Consider the following 24,514-nt stretch of genomic DNA (forward strand, 5'->3'; position numbering starts at 1 on the left):
TGTATGACGGTAACAGACACCTGAACTACAAGCCATCTTGCCATGCCAAGCTGCGACGCCAACAGACCTTACAAGAAATCTTAAAGATGCTGTATCTCTTTCAGGAGTGGAAAATATGTAGCTTTTGAGTTTTGTATCTTGACCTCATTGGTTCCAAATAGTAAATCTGTTTTCTGTCAGATTGGCTGTCACTTGATGTGTAATCTATTTGGATCATACATGAATGTATTTTGTAAGCAAATATTGTCAATGTATTTTTATACTGTGTTTTTGCAAATGTTACTTAAATAAGGATGAACAAAATCACTTGTTGTTGGTGAGTCCATTCTCCATTCATTTGATGGCAATTCTTTCAGGTAACACCTTATTTTATGGACTTCATAAAGCAAGTGATATTAGGAATGTTTTCTGGAAAATGTGCGAACACATTGGTAGTTTCCAAAATCCAAATACACTGGAAACCCTGGAAATGCTGCAAATTGCATCATGGACATAGATCATGCAAAAAGCAATCAGGTAATCAACAGAATGAGTAAGAAACAGAAAGGGAAATTACAGCACATACATCAAGAAAAACATTAAGTGCATTTTTACATGAATTAATTCACTTTGGTGATACTTAAATTGCGCAGCTTATACAAGGATTGGCCCTGTGACCTTTCTGTAACAATGTCACACTGTAACAACATTATAATATTCACAATATTCAAGAAAATATTACCAGTTATAGAAAATTCCATAGCATCGACCTTTTTGAGAGAGTCAAGCCCAGAATCTGTGAAATGCTGTTGTTGCATTGTCATGTACTTTCATTATTTTGTTTAGAATGTATGTAATCTCACTTTTATTTGTCCATAGCCAGTCAATTCTGTGTTTCATAGAATCTTTTGCTGTTATACGTCTAAATGCTGATACTGACAAAAAACTGTGACCTTGTGATGGTCTGTCTGAGCCACAAGGCCAGTCAGAGTGAGAGTGTAGAGGGCTTTTAACCACACTGCTGAAAAACATCACACAGATGAACAGTCAGACCCACCTGTACACACACAGACTCACATGTTATCAATTAATTCTGCCACATTTTCAAATAACTGGCTGCTCTGTTAGAAAACCATTTTAATGAAGTGGATGTTGGCTGAATTCTGGCCTGAGCTGTAGAGATTTGTAAAACTACAATATAATAGGTACCATAAAACATGGAAATCATCATCAATATGTAATAATTTATGGTGCCTATAATAGAATATTAACTAAAGCTGCTCTTGGTTGTGTTTGCACTTCAGCTGACCTGGACCTAATAAACACAAAAATAAAAACTGATAATGGATTCATTAGATCACAATTAAGATGAATGATTAATAAGCCTCACGCACATTTTCACAATGCAGTATGTAGTATTTCTAGCCAAATGTACTGAGAACAACACAAACAAACTAAGAGATTTTGTGAGCAAAGCAATTTAAGATGATATCTGTTTGAAAAAAGGTTGAGTCTTTTTTGACTTTAATGTCCAAATGGGCTTCATCAAAGTGATGAGACAGGAGCTGAGATGAACTGTTGGGTCAGATGTTTAGCTAACAACAGCTGCTGTGATTTTTTTTTCCTCCATTTGAATAGGAAGTCCAGATTTGCCACAACTTCTATTCTATCTGTCTAAACCAGAAGTGAAGTTATTCCTTTCTAATTTTCTGTCCATACTAAATTACTTTCATGTGAGACAACACCGTGACCATGCCAAAACACCTGTCACATGCCACCTCATCCACACATCTGTGTGTGTGTGTGTGTGTGTGTTGTATATAACCTGTGGCTCACGTTGAAAGGCTCCTCCGTGTGCCCTTTGCTCCTTGGCTGCAGCTATAAAGGGACCTCAGTGTGCAAGTTTTTTTTCTAATTCATATACAGTATAGTCACCGCCATGGAAAGCAAACATAAGCTCATTTTTACAGGATTACTGATTTTCATTTCAGTGCAGTGGACATTGTCTGTTCCAGGTAAGGATCTGTTACATATTGCTGATGTTGGACAAAAATTTGATATCTGCATAAACTATGACTGCTTACTTTCAGATGTCACATCAGACTTATACAACTGGATTTCAAGGACAACACAAAGACATGCCATAGTACACAACCATGTCAACTTTCAATTCAGGAAAGAAAAAAAGTTATACGTGACAAGAACAGTGCTTTGTTAATAGGCTGGAAGTGCCTTTTTTTAGTCTCTTGATGAGATAGGGGACTCAACTGATACTGCAGAAAGATACTTGATCCAAAATAGCCACTAGTTTATAAACTAGTCCTTATTTCTCATTCATTTTCATGGCATCTTTGTGATAATTTCAGCATCATGGGAAAATTACCTAGCTTTTATGACTTTGCTCATTTTATTTCTTATTCTAATTAGCAGTAATGTTAGATTTCTTGTTTATATACCTGTTATTGCAAATCATACAAAACAAAAGTATAACCTGGATGGCTCACATACATTCAAAAAAGTACATTTAATAAGCCACTTCTAGTTGTGGATGACACTATCATATTGTCTTTTTCTTGTATATAGAGGAAGAGCTCCATGCCAGCTACTGGAACAACCAAGGGAGGCAGGCTCTTCACACTGCCCTGAATATTCAGCCTAATCTCCACCAAGCCAAGAACCTCATCCTCTTCCTGGGGGACGGTGAGTCTGAGAAAGGAGCTTTCCCACAGTTTACGTAGTTCCTTTGAATTGTGGAGCATTTTCCCCTTTTAGTTCAGTTCATTTGTTCATGTGAGAAGAAGCCATTGGAGCTTGAAAGTGTGAGTCTCATCATCATTGTGGTGTAGTTCACCAAGAGAGAGAGAGAGAGAGAGGGAGAGAATGTAATGCAAACCAAATGTACTATGTGACCATAAAAAGCAGGAGTTCATGGGTAGAAGGAGATGAATGTTGACATCTGATCACCAGCAGTTACTACTGCATGAAAAGCCAAGCATAACAAAATGAAGTGAGGCTAAATCACAGTCTACACTGCATGTGTAGCTATTTCCTCATGTGTCCTTAACTGATCTGAACACCAAAAAAGGTAAACCACTGCAAAGAGTTCAAATAGGTCCATGATACGTAGCTGAAATTGGTCGCCTATCAACTCCCCTTAATATCAAAATCTCTAAACTGGTATGATGACTGGTTACCAGATCTTAAGTTATATCTGAGTAAAAGTCCTGTTTTTCCAAAACTGTGTGAATGTAAATTTAACAATTACCCCCCAAAAATGGAGCAAACTTTTCTCTGTATATTTTAGGCAAAAGAAAAAAAGAAAACAAATTGTATATCCCATGTAGCGAAGCCAAATAAGATGTCAGTTAGCTATGACCCGGGACCTCACACACAGATAAAGTAAGCGCTGCTGTTTACTTCCTGTTTACTCCATGATCCAATATCAGTATTTGGCAACTCTGCTTGACAAATTACAAATGTATAGATGAATTATGGATTTATTGTTACAGTTGCCTCCACCCCAACCCACATACATGCTGACAGCAGCACATTTAAGATTATATCAGAGTTTGGGATTGATCAGTAACATTTAATTACCCATAAGTGACATGAAAACAACGTTCTTGGCATTAATGATACAGTGACAATATACCTTCCGCAGGAGGAATGGCAAATTACACCTTAAACTCTAGCAACTGACAGTAATTTAATGCACAAGCATTTTGCAGATTCATGTTGAAATACATTTGATGTCTTTCACCGCTTTTTAAACTCTTGCATCAGCTGAGCCTTATGAGGTCTACGGAGCACAAAGGCAGCCCTGTGCCTGCCTGGCCGAAGTTATCTAACACTCAGGTGTGTTTCCACCTGCTTCCAGGTATGGGGATACCGACAGTGACTGCTGCGCGGATCCTCAAAGGCCAGTTGGCAGGAAGATCTGGGGAGGAGACCAGTCTGGTTATGGATACCTTCCCTCACCTGGCGCTGTCTAAGGTCAGCCCACTCTGACCAACACATTGAGAGTGCTACATAGAAATGTGTTTTAATTAAACTGTTTGAATGAAGATACCAAACATGCATTCCTGGTATGAAGATAATCTTGATCTCATGCACTGACTCAGTGTCATGTAAGGACAATGTACACTGACCAATTATTACTGCAAAGCAAGGACACACAGTGTCATAGGGATGAAGCTCTCATGTTGTTCACAAATACTTTGTATTCTTTAATATTGCTTTCATTTGCCAAGTGATTGTGCCTTGATTGAGCTTCTTATACTTTCACAACACACTAAAAAGCCATCAACTTCAGATGTTAATATTTGATTTTGATATTAGCAGGTGGTATTTTGATGTTTGATTGGCTGTCATTATAATAATCCCATGATGACACAAGTAGCTAATTATCAATTTATCTTGGGTCTGACTCTTGTACGTCTGCCAATCAGATTTCATAAAATGTCAATAAATTGTGAAATGCAGACAGTGTTTGGATTTGTTTGTCAGGTTTAGGCAAGTAACATAATTTTAGTTCAGGTTGGAGTTGGAGCACAAACTTGTGGCTTTGAAATTAAAACACAGAATTGGAACCAGTTATTCAACCCCAATTAAAATGACAGGTCTTTTATTCCACAGACAAACACCACACAACGACTACATTTAACTTGTTAATGTTCTTAAATGTGTAAGTCACTGTGGATATGAACACCTGCTAAATACCTGAGAAGATAAATGTTCATGTTAATGTGTGTGATTATATTTGGCCCCTGCAGACGTACAATGTGGACCAGCAGATGCCAGACAGTGCTGGCACAGCCACAGCTTACTTATGTGGTGTGAAGGCCAACTATGGCACCCTCGGTGTCACTGCCGCCACCCCAAGGTACAACTGTAGTGCTTCCTATGGGAACGAAGTCACATCAGTTCTGCACCGCGCCAAGAAAGCAGGTAGGTTCAGGTTCACAGCTTTACTTTATGGTGGTTTCATTTAGACGTGGACTTACTATATATGTGACACTGTTTACATGAGGCCTTGTTGAGGACATTTACTCAGACGTATGATTATTACTCTGGACTCTTACTCTTTAATATGGTTTGAAATTAATTTCAGTCTTGTTTTTGGTGGTAGATAACTTTTCTTAAATGTTCATTATGACCAAAGCTGCTCTGTGTGTTTTTAGGAAAATCAGTGGGAATTGTCACTACAACCAGAGTGCAGCATGCCTCTCCTGGTGCAACCTACGCTCACACTGCCAACCGAGGCTGGTATGCTGACTCGGACCTTTCCTCTGACGCTATCCAAAATGGCTGCCGTGACATTGCTTGGCAGCTGGTTCACAACACAGAGATAAATGTAAGCCTCAATATATAGGTGTTTTTATAGCAAAACACCAGAGCAACCACTCAGCATGCTCAGTCTCATTAGTCAGAAGATCACGCCTCAGATGATCAGATGAATGGTGAAACGACTTCCAGACCAAACAGCAAGTCTAGGTTTTCTGACTTACTACTTCTTGGTTGTCTGGATGAATCTCCATAAACATATTGTAAAATGAATGTAATCATTATCAGGAAGCGATATTAAGTCAACAATTTGATCATTGCCAGACAACATGGGATTTGATGATTACCAAAACAATGTGCTTAAACTAACATCCCAAACAATGTTCAGCACTACTATGCAAATACATCCCTCAACCTGTAGATAATGAATGAGACCCACTACCCAGTATAAGGGCATAGTAGGGACATCATTCTGGATTAGAGAATCTGCTAAAAGCTTAAAATGTATAGAGTAAGAAATGCATATAAACTGTTACCATGTCTCTCGTTCCAGGTCATTCTTGGTGGAGGTCGTCAATACATGTTTCCCAGAGACATGCAAGACCCAGAGTATCCAACTTATAGAGGTGACCGAAGTGATGGACAAAATCTTGTTGTGGAGTGGATGAAGAACAAAAAGGTATATGGTAGAATTTACAAGTGTGCTCATCAGGTTTGAGTTTGAGTGTGAATGAATGTCATTTATCCTCTGGATGCAACTTGTTAATTCTATTTAAAGTAAACAAAGTTTACAATTCCTCCCCCTACCCTTCCAAAAACTTCCAATTAATTAATTTGTTTTTATTCTTTTCCGACAGAATGTCAAATACGTTTGGAACAAAGCTGATTTTGATGCTGTCAATCCTGCAAATACAGACTTCCTGATGGGTAAGAAGAACTGTTCAATTCATCAATTACTGTACATGTGGTACAAGGACAACAGGACCTCACATACAGGGCAAAGTCACAAAACAACAGTTTGTCACGCTGGATACAGTATTGACAGACAGTACTACATTCTGATAATCATCATCATAATTTTGATAATCAATTAATCAATCAAGACACTTCTTAAATAAAAGTACTAAAGATTTGGTGTTTGAATGCCCATTTGAACTGCAAACAGGGTGAATCAATCAGGGTCTCAGGGTTTACCTTTCAGCCTCAATGTGCAATTTAGAGCGATTATGCAAGTATTTTTTTGTTTTTGTTTTGCAGAAAAACTTAAATTGTGCACATTTAACCACATTGTAGCACTAACATTTCCAGCTCTATTCAAAAATCGCCATGTGTTGCTTAGTTCTTCAAACTGAGGCCTGCTATTTCTCTCTGAATTTAGGTCTCTTTGAGCCCAAAGACTGTCGCTATGAGTTGGAACGTGACCCGTACATGGACCCCTCCCTTACAGAGATGATGGATAAAGCAATTAAGATTCTCAGCAAGAACCCAAACGGATATTTCCTCTTTGTGGAAGATAAGTGTTAATTGTTTTCTGTTGGTATTTCCCAGACAGCAAACAACCATGTAATCATCCCTTTTATACCATAAATTAATCGTTGAACATTTAAACACTCTAACTTCCAACCACTGATTAATAAAAGTAATGATTTAATTTAACGTCAGGTAATTTCGACACCAGTGATTATTTTGGGGTCTCACCTTTCAAATAGTGGATATATTATTTTGGAAACGTTTCTGGTTGTGGTCGGATTATTGAAGTTGCATGGTATGTTTTTTGTCCAAATCACAATGAGATTTGAATATACTAAACAATTTGTGTTACAGTGAATACGAATGAATGACAATTATGAAATAGACTAATTCTCAATTACTAACATAAGGGATATGCTACTGATGCTTATGAGTCAATCATTTTCTGTTGGACTTTAAGTGGGAGAATTGACCATGGTCACCATGGTGGGCGGGCCAAGAGAGCTCTCTATGAGGCTGTTGAGTTTGACCGGGCGATCGGGCGAGCAGCTGAACTCACCAGTGAGCTGGACACCCTGTCTGTGGTCACTGCTGACCACTCCCATGTCTTTGCCTTCGGAGGATATTCTGCCAGAGGAAACTCTGTTTTAGGTAAAATGCACTCTTGGAATTTGATAAGAGCTGAACTGACGGAGGTTTTATATTAAAAAGTGAATATCATCTGAACTAACCTGTAGATACCAATTTGTCCTGTGGTTTACAGGGGTGTCTCGCTCACTAGCTGAAGACAACAAGCACTTCACCACTGCTGTTTATGGAAATGGACCAGGATACCAGATTGTCAATGGAACTCGCCCAGATATGAATGAAACTGTTTCATGTAAGTGTACAGTGATAATGTCTCTAGAGAAAACCAAGTAATATAGTAGCTCCATCTTGTGGTGTAACAGGATACCTACTGTAGAGGCACAAAGAAGAATTTTATCTGGGTGTTCAGTGTCACAGAAACTGGTTTTGACCAAGACGATGAACTCATGTTTAAAATATTCAAACAAATGTTGGTTCTTTTTTAAAAGACAGCAATTAACAGCAGAATTTCATCAACAATGTCACACTTTTATCAGTTGTATTCTCTATATGAAATTTACCAAATATAGGGGATCACAGCAGATGTCATACATATTTTTAAAATTTTCCCAAAAGTTGAGGTAATAACATATTATTATACATTGTATAATACAATAATGGCTCTGCAATAAATACTACAACTATATAGGTTACAATATTTTGATACTGTGTCAAAGATTTGACTCAATTGTTTGCCATTTAGCTGTATTGGATTTCATCATATTGTCCGGTGTCCGTCCTGTTTTAACAACTCTCTGTAGGTTTGCAGTGTGTCTATGTGCCAGAAGACCCAGATATCTAATATGATGCTCCTTTGTTCTATTCTTCCTCAGCGAATAATGATTACCGTCAGCAGGCTCCTGTCCCTCTTGATTCAGAGACCCACGGCATAGAGGACGTAGCCATCTTTGCCAAAGGCCCCATGTCGCACCTTTTCCATGGGGTGCAGGAGCAGAACTACATTGCCCATGTCATGGCATATGCTGCCTGCCTGGAGCCCTATGACAACTGCAAACTGCCCCCGCCCAGCCACGCTGGATCCATCCACCCCAGCCTGCTGCTCCTCCTGATGGGCCTCCTTCTCCTCTCCCTCTGCTCTGTCTGAGATGACAGCCTTTGGGGAATTTGTCCTGTGCTATCTGACATTTTGGTTGAAAAATAAATTATTCGTTCACACTGTACTTTCTGTGTGGAATTTAAGAGCTGTATAGTCGCACAACTTCGAGATCATTGCCATTTCAAGCCATTTCTTCTTGTTCAGATAACTTCGTTGTGAAAAGCCTTATATGCAAATATGGTTGTAATTATTTTTTAAATATTTTGAATAAATTTTGTTTTAAATATTTCATTTGCTCTGCTATGTATAAGAAGGTCGTACTTGAGCCAAGGATGCAAGTTATTGTATTGAACAGTTGTCCAAAGATGAATACCTCTCATTTTCTTCATCTTTTCCCAGTGACTCATGGCCTTTAAACGCACTAACGTTTCCACTTTATTTTAATTTGATCTTACAAAGCTTTGTGGGCACATCCCCGTCCCACATCCCAATCATCCTACTTGAAAGAATAGGCTACCATACCACTGTTGTATCTCTATTCACTCCTCTCTTTCTCTTTATACATAGCCAAAATGAATATTGTAAAAGGGTAATACTACTCACTCTCCTTACTATTATGCTAATTGTGTAGTGTTTAAGTGGCTGGTTGGTGTCTTGGTACTGAAACATCATTTTATACAAAATATTCAACAACACAAGATACAAAATGTGTTTAGATAATTAGTTTTTCTTATCTCACAACACTATTTTCACAAAAATGCCCAGAACATTAAATATTTCTTTGCAGAATCCATGTAGTAAACATTTGAGCTTAATTTAAAGTATGAATCTCTGAAAAACTATCATAGAGTGCTAAAACAAGTACATTAAGAGATTTATAACTATGAATTAGGCTATATCTAAAATGAGGTTTCTGAAATAGTGCACTGAAACCGTTTTAGTCAGACTATGATACTTAATAGCGGAATCATTCCTTAACTGAATATCACAAATCTTTTATTCAAACATTAAAGAGGCGATAAACCAGAGTGACAGAGAAAACGGTCCATTTCAACTAAGGTCTCGCCTGAATTAAAGCATTCTCCAATCAGCGACTACCTGTGGGCGGGACTTCCGCCTGCTGCCAGCCAGCAAGGAAAAGGGTTTCTGTTCCGTGTGTGCTTGGAGGGAAATTTGATCAAAATAGTCGTGCAGCTCCTCGAAAACTAAAATTCCGTGGATAAACAACTGGTGTTTACAGTTTGAAAACAATACATCTCTTCAGGTATTTAAGGGACAAAACTAGAGATAATACACATTGGCTGTTGTAACTGTATACAAAAACGTAGTTTGATGTATGCAGGCACTGAATAGGTTTCTGCAGGTTCTCAAGCGCTGTTAGCGTAGCTAGCTAGCCTCGATTAAGAGTTAGCCACAGCTTGCTGTACGGGTCTCGACTATGGGATAATTCAGAAGATGCTGATACACGACCATAGATCATTTATAAACGGATAGTGCTGGCCATGGATCGGAAGACGACGAGGCTCGAAAGTCAACTGTGTAAAGCCGTGAACGATGGAGAACCCAGGTGACGCTCAGCCCCCTCTCTCTTTGTTTTGTCCATACATGCCTTTTGTTGACAAGATGCGACAGCTCTGCCTCTGAGCTACATTTTTGTTGTCTTGTACAATCTTAAAGCATCCCAAGTTATTTTCCTGATGCAATGGTGGAAGTTAATTGAGTGTGTTTGATGAATGAAAAAGGTTTTTCCAGACCTTGCAAAATTGTTATCACTTCCTTTGTATGTGTTTGGTGTCTCTGACACCATGAGCTTTAATTCAAACCTTATGTATGCTTGTTCATGATCTTTCTTTTTGCATTATTTATGAAATTGCATTATTTACAGTCTAAGGATAGAGGGCCCTATGTTGTACAGATAAAGCCCCTTGAGATAAAATGAAATTGACTTGATATGACTTTCTGTTCATTAACCCCACACATTTTGTACAGTCATCTTTCTACATCATCTATAAAGTACAGGTAAACATGGGGATTTGACATGCAGGACGTAGTATTTAAAAACACCTGATAATGATATTTGTACAATAACTATCAATGTGATAATGCTTGTAATGCCTGGGTATATTGAGAGGTGCACATATTATATCCCCTTAATATTAGTCAGTGTGTTGTGAGTCTTCACTGTGTCAAACACAAGAACAACTGATGTGACAACAGTTCAGACGCTGACTGCTGTCATTCACATACACTAAGCTAAACAGAGCAGTTAGCACCATGAATTGCAAGGGTGTCCATGAAAAGTAAATAAAGATGCAAGCACAGCTTCTACAGCTTCAGCAATTATTATTATTGAACTAACACGGTTTCAACAAAACATTTAACAAATAACTTAGTACTTATAGAGCTACAAGCAATTACACTTTTTTGTTCACTCTTTATCCTAACATTTTGCAGGACATCCTACCCTTGTTTCCAATAGAGTAAAACTGTAATCTATAATACGATTTATGTGAGATTGTAACAAATCTCTCTTCCTTGAAAGATCCGTGCAGCTGCTTCTTTCACAAGGTGCATGCCCTGACCTGGTGGGTAGTAAGGGGGTGGCTGCAATACACTTGGCTGCTGGCAAAGAGACTGAGAAGAACACACGCTGCTTGAAAATGTTGCTGCAATATGGAGCGGACCCCACTATCAGGTATAGTTAAAAATACAGCGAAAAGGAAAATCACCATGTCACCTTGTTAGATAACTTTCCTATTCACATTTTCCATCTGTATGACTGCAGAACCCGTTTATTTGAAATTACTTTTGAACTTACTGTTAAATTTCTTTTGATTGGATTGTCAAAGTATCAGTAAGTCTATATGAAGATTGTATAGGTTTTTTAGTAATCTTCCTCAGATGTTTTGCATCATATAAAGCCTGCAGTGACTTTCTGCATTATTGTCTCCAATATCCTCTCTGAGTATAATGATAATGTAATGTTTCTTTGTGTTTGTAATGTAAAGTTGTGTTTTCTTGTATTTCCCCCAGATCATCCGAGGGTCTGACTCCTCTTCACATTGCTGCACTGTGGGGATGTTATCAAAATCTGAAGCTGCTCTTGATGAATGGAGGGAACCCAAACAGTAAAGATAATGTAAGAATTGTTTTAGCGTTATCTATCATTTTCCCTAAGGGACGGTTTAGGGTTAGGGTTTAGGAAGTTTCAAGTTGTACACAGATACATGCACAGTAACATTGAGCTATATATCTATATTAAGCATTGATTATACAGCTCTTGCCACGTGTATTGCAGCTTAATTAATACAGCTGTAACAAGACTACTATCTACTAATGTGTGGCTTTAAATGTTTGGTTCAGTTTGGTTTACGCCTGTTATCTCCTTGATGTATGTGCTGTAGGAAGGGAATACACCAGGGCAGCTTGCAGAGCAGCAAGAGAATCGAAAATGTGCCCAGCTCCTTCAGGAGTACCAGGCCAGCTCAGTGGACACAGAGGAGGACGACTTGCCTCAATTCCAATACTGTAAGAAAGTATCTTTGAAGGCTTTGTCTTGTTGGGGGTTTCTTAAAAAACATAATCTGCAAAATTCCACTTGAATGCAAAGTTAATTTGTCCAATTTGTGTTATTTCAGAAAACTTCCGGTAGCGTTAGAAATGGCGACACAGTATTACAGTAGTATTTACTCAGCCAGTTAAGTGTTTAACATAGTGCATTGCTGTAAGCAGATTGTCATATTATAGTAATACTACAATTATTACAATGATCGCACACCAATAAGTGTTAACTTCCATGAATCCCTTGAAATTTCAACACACATATCTAACAGAATATCTTGTAGCATTTCAACATGGTGACTCTACCAGTACTGATCTTGGGTATTGTTTCTTTAAAAATTGCAGGGAACCAAGGCACAAAATGCTTTGTCAATACCTGTCATCAGTGCCTAATTTAGTTCAAAAATTGCCAGTAACAACTCACCACTTTCCCAGCCAAATAGAAAATAAACGCCAGACTGATCATCTGTGAAACCGCTGGCTGAGTATAAAGATTAGATCAGATGAGTTGCAGCTACATTTTGTCTAGAATTCGACTGGCTAGTGGTAATTGTTCACCTTTGTAGGTTCTGTGTTAATTTATATTTCTCTTTTTATTTTCCACAGCTGTGTATTCAGACCAAACAGACACGTCCAGCTATCCTGAATCAGACTACAGCTTTAGTTCCCACTCTTCTATGATAAGTGACTTTGGTGAGGCCCCATTGAGCAGCACAAGGCGCTCATCGTTTTTCAACATGTCTAACATTAATGGAAGGCCAAGTTGCAGAGGAATATCGTATAACAGACTTTCTGATATGGACAGTAGGAGGCATCACCGCCAGGACTGGAACAATTCCTCCTCACATTGGGCATCTGAGGGTCCCTCCATACTATCAAGTACTCGCATGTCTGCAGTGGGACCTGCAGTTGCAATGCCGATTCTTAAGGAGGATGATTTATTTACTCATGATGGTGTGTTCACATCAAAAGCAAATGAACATGCTGCTACAACTGATGGCAGAATCTCCCCCTCCAGAAGAGACACACTCCCTGCTTTTCCCTCCAGGCGAGTGGGCCGTAAGAGCGTGAGCTTCAGAGATGTAGATGAATATTTCCCTGTGTTTAGTCCTGAGTCTCCCAAACAGCAGCCTGCTGTTGATGGCAGCGAGTGCACCAGCAACTTACCGTTTGACCTGTCTGAGTACTCTGACTTCCTGGATTCAGAACGCATGGCCACTGTTTTACACAAGCAGGGCATCGACGTCACATCACCAGATCACGTTTATGTTTTTTGCAGGGAGAGCAGTGAGAGCACAGAAGAGGACATGGAGAAAACGGTCATCAGTCACTGCGCTTTGGAGGAGAGTGATGATGAACAGGAGGGTGAACATGTAAAAGAGGCTCAGGGGAATATACCTGAACAGCCAGCCCGCAGTAGCAGTGGGACTGGTAGTAGTCATTACAGTAGCTGTGAGAGCGATCATTACACCAGTGCTCTGGATGCTTCTTTACACCCCAGACATCTTTTACTCCCCGCAGTAGAGGAGGTGTCTGCTGGGGCTGAATCTGACAAAAAGATTCAGATATCTACAGACTCTGATTCTGAATTCACAAGACGAGATGGGAATCTTTCACCTGTCCAAACAGAACCCCAGATAGATTCAAAACCTGAGACTATAAAACATTTGCCAGACATGCTTCATAAACTGGCCCTGTCTGAACACCCAAACAATGATGTATTTGTGGCTTGTAGTGGTTCTGTAGTGGACACTTCAAGTGAAGGTGGTGTTGACCAGCCAGTGGCAGACACCCCATTGGGCGATGCAGCTGAAGCATTACAGGAAAACTTCGACCATCCATTCACACCAAGTCCTTTTGTAACAGGCAGGACTCGCTCGAGGTTAAGTCGCTGCTCACTGAGAACAAGCAAAACCCCGGAGAGCCTCCTCTTAATGTCTTCTCTGTTTGAAGAGACTCTCCCCACACCAGTTCGAACACGCCGCCAGACACCCCGGTCTCAGAGCAGTGAAGACTTTTACAGTTCCCCACATGCACCTTGCTATACACCATCCTATTCAGGGAGTAGCACAGGAGGCGACTCCTTGCCTGCTGATTACCAGGACACACAGTCCAGCACCCTCAGAGCTTGTTCAAGTGTTAGCAGTAGCCAAGCTGACACTCTCATCCTCTACAAGAGCAAAACTGACTCTGTTGCTGAATCACAGACTTTGTCTGACACAGTCGTACTGGAGAAAAACCAGGACTCTTCAATCGATACTTATGAAAGAAACCTTGCAGAGATTATACAGGCCATGCAAGGCCATGGTCTTGATGAAGGCAGAGGTTTTCTGACTGATGATCTGACAAGTACAGATGAGAGAAAAGTAAATGATGCCCCCAGTGAGGACAAAGTAGGCAGCCTAAACAACGAAGATGTCTGGATCACTGAGGACTGTAGCTCTCAGCCGGAGTCTGTGTCATCTTCATCTAGCTATTTTTCCCCAAGGAGCTCCAGGGAAGACTCAGACCTTCCTTGCACTCCAGGCACTGGATGCACCCCAAGGTACAGCATGAGCCGGCTGTCAGGCTGCCGCAGGCCACAGCACCTGGCTAACCTGTCTTACACCCCTGGAGGGCGTCCACTCCTTCAGGATCTGGACGAACCAGTGGAGTACCTCTACACTGATATGGAACAGGGCCACAAGCTGATTGAGACTCATGTTCCGCCTACAGCAAACACCTCACTCAGCTCCAGCATGAGTACTAGCAGCAGCGAGGAGACCATCCTTTATGACTGGAGCTCCATGCGCACTGACATGCTGAAGAACAGAGGAAAGGAGAACCACAAGCCCCAGATGGTGCTACAGAAGGAGGGAAATGATGAGGACAGTTTGTTGCCGGAGACCAAAGGGATGACTGACAAGGAGCTGAGACTGAGGCTAGTAGAGCTGGGGGAGAGCCCGGGCCCCATCAGCTGCCGCACCAGGCCCACCTACATGCGAAGGTTGTGCCGCTTGTTGCAGGAGTCAAACTCCCAGTCACCACATCCCCAGAAGCAGTTAGACCAGCAACAGACGGGTAATGCTTGTGCTCTTTATTTAAAGTTGTTGGTTACTTTTTACCGAACTTGAGTTATGATTAGCTAATGATATTATTTCTGAACTTGTGGTTTGGGTTTTATAATACATTCATAATTATTTTACTATTTAAATGAATGTTTTGTCCTGAAGTGAAATATTTGTGGCCTTTATAACAGTGATTTCATGGTCAGCTAAAGAAGCATGAAAATGGAAAATTAAACTCATTATTTCTATTGAAGCTCACCACTGCTGTTTGGGGGATTGAAATAGGCATCACTTTGTGGTAGGATTAGATTAGAACTACTGAACAAATTATGCATATTAATACTTTTTTTTTAAATAATTGATCTTAGATTCACTGTCACTGACACATTTTCTTGTGTTCTTGTGTTGTTTTTTGTTTATGTAGATTTAGGTTATAGTCCAGAATTGTGTCGGGCCCTGAGGACCTTCGAGCTGCCTGAATGCCAGGTTGACGAGCAGGCTTTGTGCCAGCAGTTTGACCAACCAGATCAAAACAGAAAGTGGAGGGAGGGCATCATCAAGTCCAGCTTCAACTACCTGCTGCTGGACCCAAGGTCTGCTGTTGATTTGTGATTTTTCTTTGCATTCTTTTGGACAATGTTTTAAGCTGTCTAAGGAAAGATGATACTGCACAAGATGATGTCATTCTTATTTTGGATGAGAATCATTTCTACAATTAAATGCTTGTCATTAGGACAGGAGGTTATGCTATGTATGAAAAGCAGCACTTCAAAAACAGCTAAAACTACATTAACAAAACAAGTTAATTGGCTGATTTTATAGATTAATGGACACCTGGACAAACATCACAAATCGACAGTAATAATTGTGTCTTCAACATTAATCTTTAGGACTGATTTGTTTCCTCATGGAGTCTTAACTACATACACCTCTCTAATACAAATAAACATGTTTCACTCGCAAAATATAATTAAACGGATTTCTGTTTTTCTTCTCTGCCAGAGTGACGAAAAACCTCCCATTCCGCAGTCACACCATGACTCCACAGGAGTGTTTTCAGACATTTATTCATGCTATATTTTATGTGGGCAAAGGAAAACGCTCCCGCCCCTACAGCCACCTGTATGAGGCTTTAGAGTACTACAAAGGAGACAAGACCTCCAAGGTAAGGCACACTGATCTGTCTTGAATTTAAATTTAGATAAACAAAAAAAAAAAGTAAAATATGTATATAAAACACTGTCCCTTTCTTTTCTGTGTGACAGAAATTGTGCCCCAAAGTGCAGCACATCCTGCAGGTGTGGAACGCCGAGCAGGGCGTCATCTCTCTGCATTGTTTCCAGAATGTCATTCCAGTGGAGGCTTACACGAGAGAAGCCTGCATGGTGGAAGCCATTGGTGAGTACAGGGGGTAGGCAACAGTGACACAATCCACTGGAGAACTCCTGTTTGAATACTTATTCCCCACCTGCTTTCCATCAGGGTCGTAAATCACCCCGTCATTTATGAGAATAACAGCCAATTATTGGTCACATATTAAATATATAATGTGATAGTTAGAAGTAGAAGGACTGCTGTTAAAAACGACTGTAGCTGAAGACTTAAGTCTTACTTAATCTAGACCTACCTATAACTGTTATATATTGAAACAGTTAGATGAGGAAGATGCAGGAGAGGGATGTAGCTGTGAAGATTGTATTTGTGTGTCCACTCAAAAAATACGCTTACCCATTTTGAAATTTGCTTGTGTTATTGCTATTTTGCCCCATAATCTGGAAAAGTAGCTTGGTTTATTGCTTGCAGTTGTCGTAAATGAAGTCAGTGGGATGAACCAAAAAGTGGACAAATCAAGCAATGTGTTATCATATAGCTATTCGATAGACTGTGTTCCTATGCAGCATGTTTTTCCCTGTTTTCGTATTGAAAAGTTCAGTTATAATCTCCGTTTTCACTATTTTTATGAAATCAAGCCTGTGAAACCAGAGTACCTCATGAATGCCCTTGACATGTATTGCATGCATTTATATTATATTTAAGCTATACATTTTGAAAGACTGCAGTTTTACTCTACCACGTTTGACATTGGACTGTATGAGGCATGGAAAAGCTCCAGCATCTCAGTAACCTACTTAATTCTCCAATTGTCCCAGGGTTGAAGATGCTCACCAATCAGAAGCGAGGGGATTTTTATGGCGTGGTGTCCAACTGGCAGGTGAAGAAGAAACGGGAGCTGGGCGTCCACCTGCTCTACAGGGCCATGCAGATCTTCCTGGCCGAGGGTGAGAGACAGCTCAGACCAGCAGACATCAGGCAGTAGTGACCCCCACTGGAGGGAGGTATGAATGGCAGCAAAATGCTCTGCGCAGAGCGGGAAATACCACTAGTTCAGGGTACAAAGCAATCCTTCTTTGAACAATTTTGCACTCAAAAGTTGGCTGGGGTTTACAACATCAAGATTGTTACCTGGCATTTAATTGTCTTTCTGCTGTAAATGAACTCTGTTCTCTCCATCCCTCAGCAATAGACAGTTTGTCAAACATGTGACATTCTCTGATAATATTTACATCCCCTGAACTTGTCAGTTAAGATCATCCAGCTTGTTTTTCATTTTAAAGTGTCCACAGATTGAAAATGTGTTAATAATGGAGCTTCCTGGTATGATGATCATATGTTTTTGTATCTATGCTTTATGTGGACTGGAGATGCATTTCCTCATTGCATTGCTTTTAATCTGCCCAGATGTGACAAAAATAATGATTCCACAAAAAACGTAGGAATAATATAACTGTGTATACATCAGGAAAAAAGTGGATGAATGAGCATGAACATGATGTGGAAATCAAAATGGTAAGACTGCAGGTCTCAGAACTCACAACAAATAAGCATGATTAAGTTATTTAAAAAAAAACATTGTTCCCAGTAGGACACTTTTCTTCTCGACTGCTGTAGTACTAATGTTTTTTTCATATTGATCCACAACCAATTACAAATGCATTTCAGCATAATCAAATTAGCTTGTGATTAATTACGTTATTTTTGTAGTGTTAAAAAAGATATGAACCAATGAAGGGCATATTTTTTAAGCTTAGTGTGTAAAATGTGATATAATTTGTTTGCACTGCTGCATTTCCATTGTGTTTGTTGTACCATTTTGTTATTGTCAAAAAAGATGCATTACAGGCCAGCCGAGGATGTGATAGCTTCCACTAGTAAAAGGTGTTTGTATACAGTTCTTTTAGAAGTGTCCATAATGAGATATGTAGAAACCAAGTGCTCATGTTTGTCTGTTGTACATCAGCACTTGCATTGGACTGTCCAAGTTAGTAGCCAAACTAGTTTGTGTTAGTTGAGGTCATTGCATTACAACTGTTATTTGGTGTCATAATCATACATTCTTTTGTGAGTTAGTAGAGTCAATGAAAAAGGAATCTTTTTCGGTCAATGAAATCCCAAATTGAAATCACTTGTCTCACAATCTCATCTCATGGTCTACACATTAATGTCCAGGGAAAGTGAGCTTCAAAACCATTCATGATCTCCTCAGGGTAATACACTTGACCAATTATCTGGAAGCTGCAAATATTATTTATTTCACACAAAATGCACTAATACTAACTATTGAAACTGACTATTGACTAATTTTGCATTTTAGAGAGATATTTTTTTACATCCCAATCGGCAGGTTGATAAAAATCAAAGCATGAGATCTTAGGAAAGTAAATCATTTACTTTTATCTATGAAATTAATTTCATGACAATAATTACCTATAATAATTAAACTTTGAAACCATTAAGGGTATAATGATTTGGTGTGTATACACCATTTCAGTTTCCAGGGTTTCATAGTTCTAAGAATAAAGCACCTCCATTGTGATCTATGTTTGATATGTTTTCTTATCAGTCATGTGTAACAATACCTGTAATCATTTCTGCATACATGTAATGAAGTGTGCTCTTTTCATTATGATCATTAACTTCTTCTGCTATGTTTTCTCACCCCTTTATTTGGCATTTATGTAAATGTAGTAAAATACAAATGACAAACCTGAGCTGGTTGACTCTTTGGTCCTTTTCATGTCCTTTTCTCTGGTGTCCCTCTAGTGGACAAAGGAAGTAATTCATTTTATTGTTGAGTTATTCTCTTTAAGCGGTGCACTGGCCTTCGTCCACTATGTAAAATTACTGTTTGGTGTTAATGTTGCAAACAGTTATTTCATGGAGAGCTGTTTGTTGTGTTTAATATCCTTATTTAATATAAGATTAAGATATTCAAAACTCAATTTCACAACCTTTCACAAGTTTATTTTAGTATTTGTAAATCCCTGAGATACGATCTGTACAAATATTTACCATTTTACCAACAAGGGCTTCAATCCTACAAATAACACAATTTAGGTTTTAGTGTGCCAAAAAGCCCTCTGCTTTGCAAGAATGAGTTTTTTTCTTTTCTTGCTTATTTGATGACATCTAATTTGGGAACACAGGCCTTCAATTACTGTTACTGTGACTCATTCAGTGTCATAGATCTACAGCTTCTTGCTAGTGGTTAGCCAGTATTTTCTCACAAACATCAGGGTGGTTTATACAATAAACACTGAATGTGAAGGCACTCTTGTCTAACGTCAGCCCCATGGCTTGGTGTGACATTCAAATACTCATCTGAATATTTGCTCTCCCATGCATGCATTTCACAATTTGGACTCTTGAGATGTGCACAATAAATAGTGTGTAATGTAGGTTATATATATATATCTCCAAATACTATATTGCAGGGCTATTTGGAAAGCTTAAAATGACAGTTCGGACCCAAGTGCTGCGTAACTGAAACTAAAAGACCACGTATAGAGGGGCTTCCCAGTTGCACCTGTACTTTTCTTAATTTCTGCTGGTCAAGCAGTGGTTATATACAGAATCAGCACTGTTCAGTTTTTCACTGAAATACTTTGCAGGTACTTTCCTGACTAAGAGGCCTGCAGAAACAAGCATATAATGTAAGTCTCCTGGCAGACTGTGAAAGTCAGTCAGTACCTAATTATGGACGAGTGTTTTATCAGCACACTTTCATCATTTACAGACTGAACCAAACTAGACCAGCGGGTTAATGTGAAGGCACAAACTTTACTGTGTCACTGCAATCATTTGTAGAGGATAAAGACACACACAAAAGGGTCACAGTGTAGACATAGTATAAAATTTCTCATGAAATGTACAAATTATTTAAATTTGATTTACTGGAATAATACAATGTCTCAAATTGTATTTTGCAAAATGTGTTCTCGGTTAGGCAAGCTGGATGAGCTGCTGGCTATAAGTAACTTTATTTACATTACATCCCTCATCTTATTTTAACAGAAATTAAATGATAAAGAAAATATGAATCTTATCATTACATAGAAGTCCAGTCTACATTGAGGCCTAAGTGAATTCAGGAAAATAAAGAGGCAACATTAATGGTGGAAAAAAAAAAGTTATTATTTGCATGTTGAGTCATAAAGAATTTGTAGAGGTTGTCATTGTCAGTTGTTTTTTTATTTTAACTGTGGTGACTGCTCAGACAGGTTGTTGGGATTGTGTGTGCATTTATGTCCCAAGTGTACTGTTATTTTCTGTATGTGCTGTTGTGTATGTAATTTGGTTAATAACCAAAACATTTCTATAAAAAGTTGACATAATCCTTGTAGACAAAATGTATAGGACCACTTGAAATACAGTATTTCATTAATTTGCAGTGTATATCTATTTTCTATTATTCTCTAGTAAGAAATAATTAATATGAAGAAATACTGTAAATGTAAAGAATCAATGAAAATAGCTTATAAAATAGCATCATGTCTTTTTTTATTTCATTCAGCAGTTGTTCAAATTATTGTTTCTTGCAGTAAAATTTAAGGCGAGTAGGAGCCATCACATTCACCTGAGACAAAAAGTCCAAATTAATGATAAATCAAAACTGTTACTGGAAAAAAAAAAAAGCTTTTCTATAGTCAGTAGTACCACTGAATATTGATTTAAATAAGCATCAGATCAGTGGCGTGCTGCTTCGATCACCAGCATTAATCTGGCACGAGCACATCTTCTCTAACCAAACCAAAGAAAAACGAAAGAAGAGAGACCCACCACATCACTGAGGGCTGAACTGGTCACAGTTTATTGGATAAACAAACAAATCAAATAGCATGCAGTATTATAACAAATACACAGTCATGTTCTACAACTTAATGGTTCTTCAAAAAACATAAATGAAAAGCAAGTACATATTTTACTCCACATATTATAAACAGCTTTGTTCCAAAATGACCATTTGAAAGCAGTTAAATTATCTGTTCTACCAAACTGACTTCCACATTTAAAAAATAATGGCATTCGAACATATTTAGATTTAGTGGTTTGGCTGATGGTCTTGAAAAATATGGCAGATAAAATTATGACTTTTAATGACTAAATCCTTTTTTATCCAAAAAGGTCACTTACCATGTTGGAATGCATGTTCATATTCAACATATTCTTGCTGTTTATTTTTCATATAATATTTACAACTACATCATTTATCAGACCCTAGTTGCAATGCAAGCCATATATTCTCGGTGTGTTTTTCTTTAAAGGTCGTTTTCTTCCAACTATCTCTTGCATCTTTTTTCTTCTTCCTCTACTGCTGTAGCCAGACTCGGACCCCTCCGCCCCAGCAAGCGTGATCGAGATGCAATCTGAACTGCCTGTCAATTCACACCGCCACTGTGTGCCTGTTGGGCACACAAAGGCGTGGGAGGCTGAGGGGGGAGACAGGCGGAGAAATAAATAATGCCATCATCAGCATATCGTGACGCTATTCCTTTTGACGTTCGGATGAAATCTGGGACACAGTTGCATTCATCGTTCAGTGAGCTCTTCCACACAGTTAAACCCACCGACAGCAATGAATGTTGATTGTGACCTTTGCTGTGGTTTGGAAGCTGGAAGTATTTTTTGTTTGTTTGTTTGTGGAGGATGGAGGCAGTGTTCTTCATGTAATTGTTTGAGGAGTCATTGGCCATGCCTGTGTGCAGGTTTCTGCATGAGTTTTACCTCTTTGTCCATTTTTTTTGAGACACTGAGTGACAAAGGCTGGCCACAGGGTACAATCAACGGTCGATGGTTTTTTCAATTTAGCTGAAACTCACCGACAGCGTTGAATGTTCACTGGGGCGAGCACAGACCTGATGGTGACCAAGGATGACAGTCTGCTTAGAGATGCAGAGGGAGCAAGTCTTCTCTGTGGGCGGAGAGGCTTCTAACTCTCACCCTCTCTCACTAAATCCCTCTTTCATTCTCTGAGCGGGAAGGTCGCTGAAAAAGTCATGAGTGTTTTACCCTACTTTGATGATGCTATCTTTTCCATCTTATCAGATAACTACAAATGACTAAACTGAATATTATTCTTTATCTATTTTCTTCTGTTTTCAAATTCCAACACCTGTGTGTATATATATATATATATATATATACACATGCATACATCATGAATACCTATTTCTGCTTTTCGTCCACATTCTTTGCACTTGGTGTTGGTGTACCTCAGGATAAGAGACAGAGAAAATTATTAATATGAAGGAAACATATATATATATATATATATATATATGTATATATGCATTTTATTATTACATTTATTATTAAAAGAAGTTCTGCCCCCTGTGCTTCCCTCTACCACAGTACCACCTTATAAAAAAAGCAGAACTGGCTTTGCCTTACCTGTTCTTACATGCTGACAATGGCACTATTAACTTCCATGACACATGGTCCTTGTGACACCAAAGACAGTGTCAGTGTATGGGAGCATGTTTTATTTCACTGCAAGTAGCAGTTAGGAGAGGGAAGTCATCTTGAAACTCCTGACTCATAGCGGGTTTTAGTAAGTACAGCACCTGGGTGGAGGCTGCAGCTAGTCTTCGTATGCCGTATTGAAGCACAGCGGCGTGGCCTCTAGAGAGGAACCAGTATGCCTCGAGGGCTTCATGCAAGGTGGAAGATGAGGAAGGCGCCGGGTATGAAACTGTCGACTCACCCAGATCAATAGCGTCTGTTATTTCGCTATGATGTGGCACAGTGGCTGCACTAATACCAGTAAAGGAACCGTCCGCCATCTTGCATGAAAGGTTTTATTACACACTGCTGAATCATTGTTGCTCATCATGAGAAAAAAAAAAAAAGGCGCAGTTTGTGAGAAGCACAAAACTCAAATGCCACAGAGCTGCTGTAGCAATTAGATACGACGTGGCAATAAAACTGTGGCAGTGAGTCAAGATGTGGTTGATGATAAATATGGTGCCGGGACTCTTACAGAGTAGGACAAAGGGTGACTAAGATGATGTGGCGGATATCTCATGTCCTGCCAAATACTCATTTGACAGAAAATATAGAGTTAAAAAATAACACCATGACTGTCTATGATAGTCATTACTATAAAGCAAAACACAATGAGTTGCTCTTTTTCTCTCCTTTGGATCACAAGAGCTGCTTCTACTTTGTCATTTCCTGTGTATGTCAGTTAATGTGTTCTTCTGAAAACTTGTCAGTTGTGAGCAAAAATAAAAAATAATCATGACCCAAAATACCTCAATCAAAAATAAATAAAATAACAGTTTGCTAGCCACTGACACGTCACCCAAGCTCGGACTGAAAAGCACAGTCCTTGCTGCGAGGGACACCGCTAACTTGGCCTCTCTCCGCTCTCCCAAACAGCGATTTGAGTGACAGTGTTAGAATTGACAGAAGTGGATGAGAAGGAATGTTGCTTTATAAGGTCTTCTCTGGCCGCAGGACGAGGGTGACAGTGGGAAGAAAGATCCGGGACACGCAACTAGAGAGAGAAGGGCCCTGAGCTGACAATGTGGCCCTAATCTGAATGACAAGGTCTGCACATCAGCCCTCAAACCAGCCTGGGTTGGGCAGGGTGGGGGTGGATGATGAGGGAGCTAAGGGGAGAGAGGAAGGAGAAGGGAGCGAGCGAGAGGAATAAGAAGAGACGGGGGGGGGGGCAGGCAAGAGTGTCCTTCCTTCAAACATGCTGGCCTTAATGGCACGGACAGCTCTGACATTTAACCACTGACTCATTTTTAGATAAGTGGATATGGTGGTTTGTGTGGGGAGAGTTGTGACTTGTAAAAATTTCAGGAGGCGTTTTTCTGGCTTAATATTAAGACCTTTGAAGAACACAAAAAAAAAATAAACCTCAGCTAAGGAATAATGGAGATCACAGAACATGGATGATCTGCTTAATGAGTGAAACAACTTTAAGGGGCAGGCAATTGCAGGACCAGTTGGGAAAACGTGAACTGATAGCTCTCCCTCATAAAGTAACTACTGTTGAGGTTCTCTTGAGCAACAACATAACTCACAGTTGGTTCATTGAAGCTGCTCAGTGGAAAACCACAATCTCCCAAAGGAGAATTACTATGAATGTGATACAGGACGCCACAGATAAAGGCCACATATGCTGAGCAGATTGTGAGTG

At 39.3% G+C, this 24,514-nt stretch overlaps 2 protein-coding genes across 2 annotated transcripts; both read left to right on the forward strand.

Moving 5' to 3' along the window:
• The first annotated feature begins 1,918 nt into the window (after window positions 1–1,918).
• Window positions 1,919–8,464, forward strand: alpi.2 (alkaline phosphatase, intestinal, tandem duplicate 2). Its single transcript, XM_070908362.1, has 11 exons — window positions 1,919–1,994; window positions 2,563–2,679; window positions 3,857–3,972; window positions 4,752–4,926; window positions 5,160–5,332; window positions 5,816–5,941; window positions 6,120–6,189; window positions 6,641–6,779; window positions 7,193–7,383; window positions 7,496–7,612; window positions 8,193–8,464. The coding sequence occupies exons 1-11, from the start codon at window positions 1,919–1,921 to the stop codon at window positions 8,462–8,464; spliced, it is 1,572 nt and encodes a 523-aa protein (XP_070764463.1).
• Window positions 8,465–9,918: 1,454 nt separating this feature from the next.
• Window positions 9,919–17,341, forward strand: LOC139287764 (uro-adherence factor A). The gene is made up of 10 exons (XM_070908936.1): window positions 9,919–9,983; window positions 10,959–11,111; window positions 11,450–11,555; window positions 11,821–11,944; window positions 12,584–12,695; window positions 13,026–15,037; window positions 15,449–15,617; window positions 16,027–16,189; window positions 16,290–16,422; window positions 17,175–17,341. The coding sequence occupies exons 1-10, from the start codon at window positions 9,919–9,921 to the stop codon at window positions 17,339–17,341; spliced, it is 3,204 nt and encodes a 1,067-aa protein (XP_070765037.1).
• Window positions 17,342–24,514: the final 7,173 nt, after the last annotated feature.

Source organism: Enoplosus armatus, chromosome 7, assembly GCF_043641665.1.
Source record: "Enoplosus armatus isolate fEnoArm2 chromosome 7, fEnoArm2.hap1, whole genome shotgun sequence".
Taxonomy (NCBI): Eukaryota; Metazoa; Chordata; class Actinopteri; order Centrarchiformes; family Enoplosidae; genus Enoplosus; species Enoplosus armatus.

Coding starts and splice junctions, on each gene's coding strand:
- alpi.2 (XM_070908362.1), top strand. CDS start 1,919: ATGGAAAGCAAACATAAGCTCATTTTTACAGGATTACTGATTTTCATT. Junction 1,995..2,562: donor GTGGACATTGTCTGTTCCAG/GTAAGGATCTGT, acceptor TCTTGTATATAG/AGGAAGAGCTCCATGCCAGC. Junction 5,333..5,815: donor TTCACAACACAGAGATAAAT/GTAAGCCTCAAT, acceptor CTCTCGTTCCAG/GTCATTCTTGGTGGAGGTCG.
- LOC139287764 (XM_070908936.1), top strand. CDS start 9,919: ATGGATCGGAAGACGACGAGGCTCGAAAGTCAACTGTGTAAAGCCGTG. Junction 11,112..11,449: donor GGAGCGGACCCCACTATCAG/GTATAGTTAAAA, acceptor TATTTCCCCCAG/ATCATCCGAGGGTCTGACTC. Junction 12,696..13,025: donor GCCCCATTGAGCAGCACAAG/GCGCTCATCGTT, acceptor TTTTCCCTCCAG/GCGAGTGGGCCGTAAGAGCG.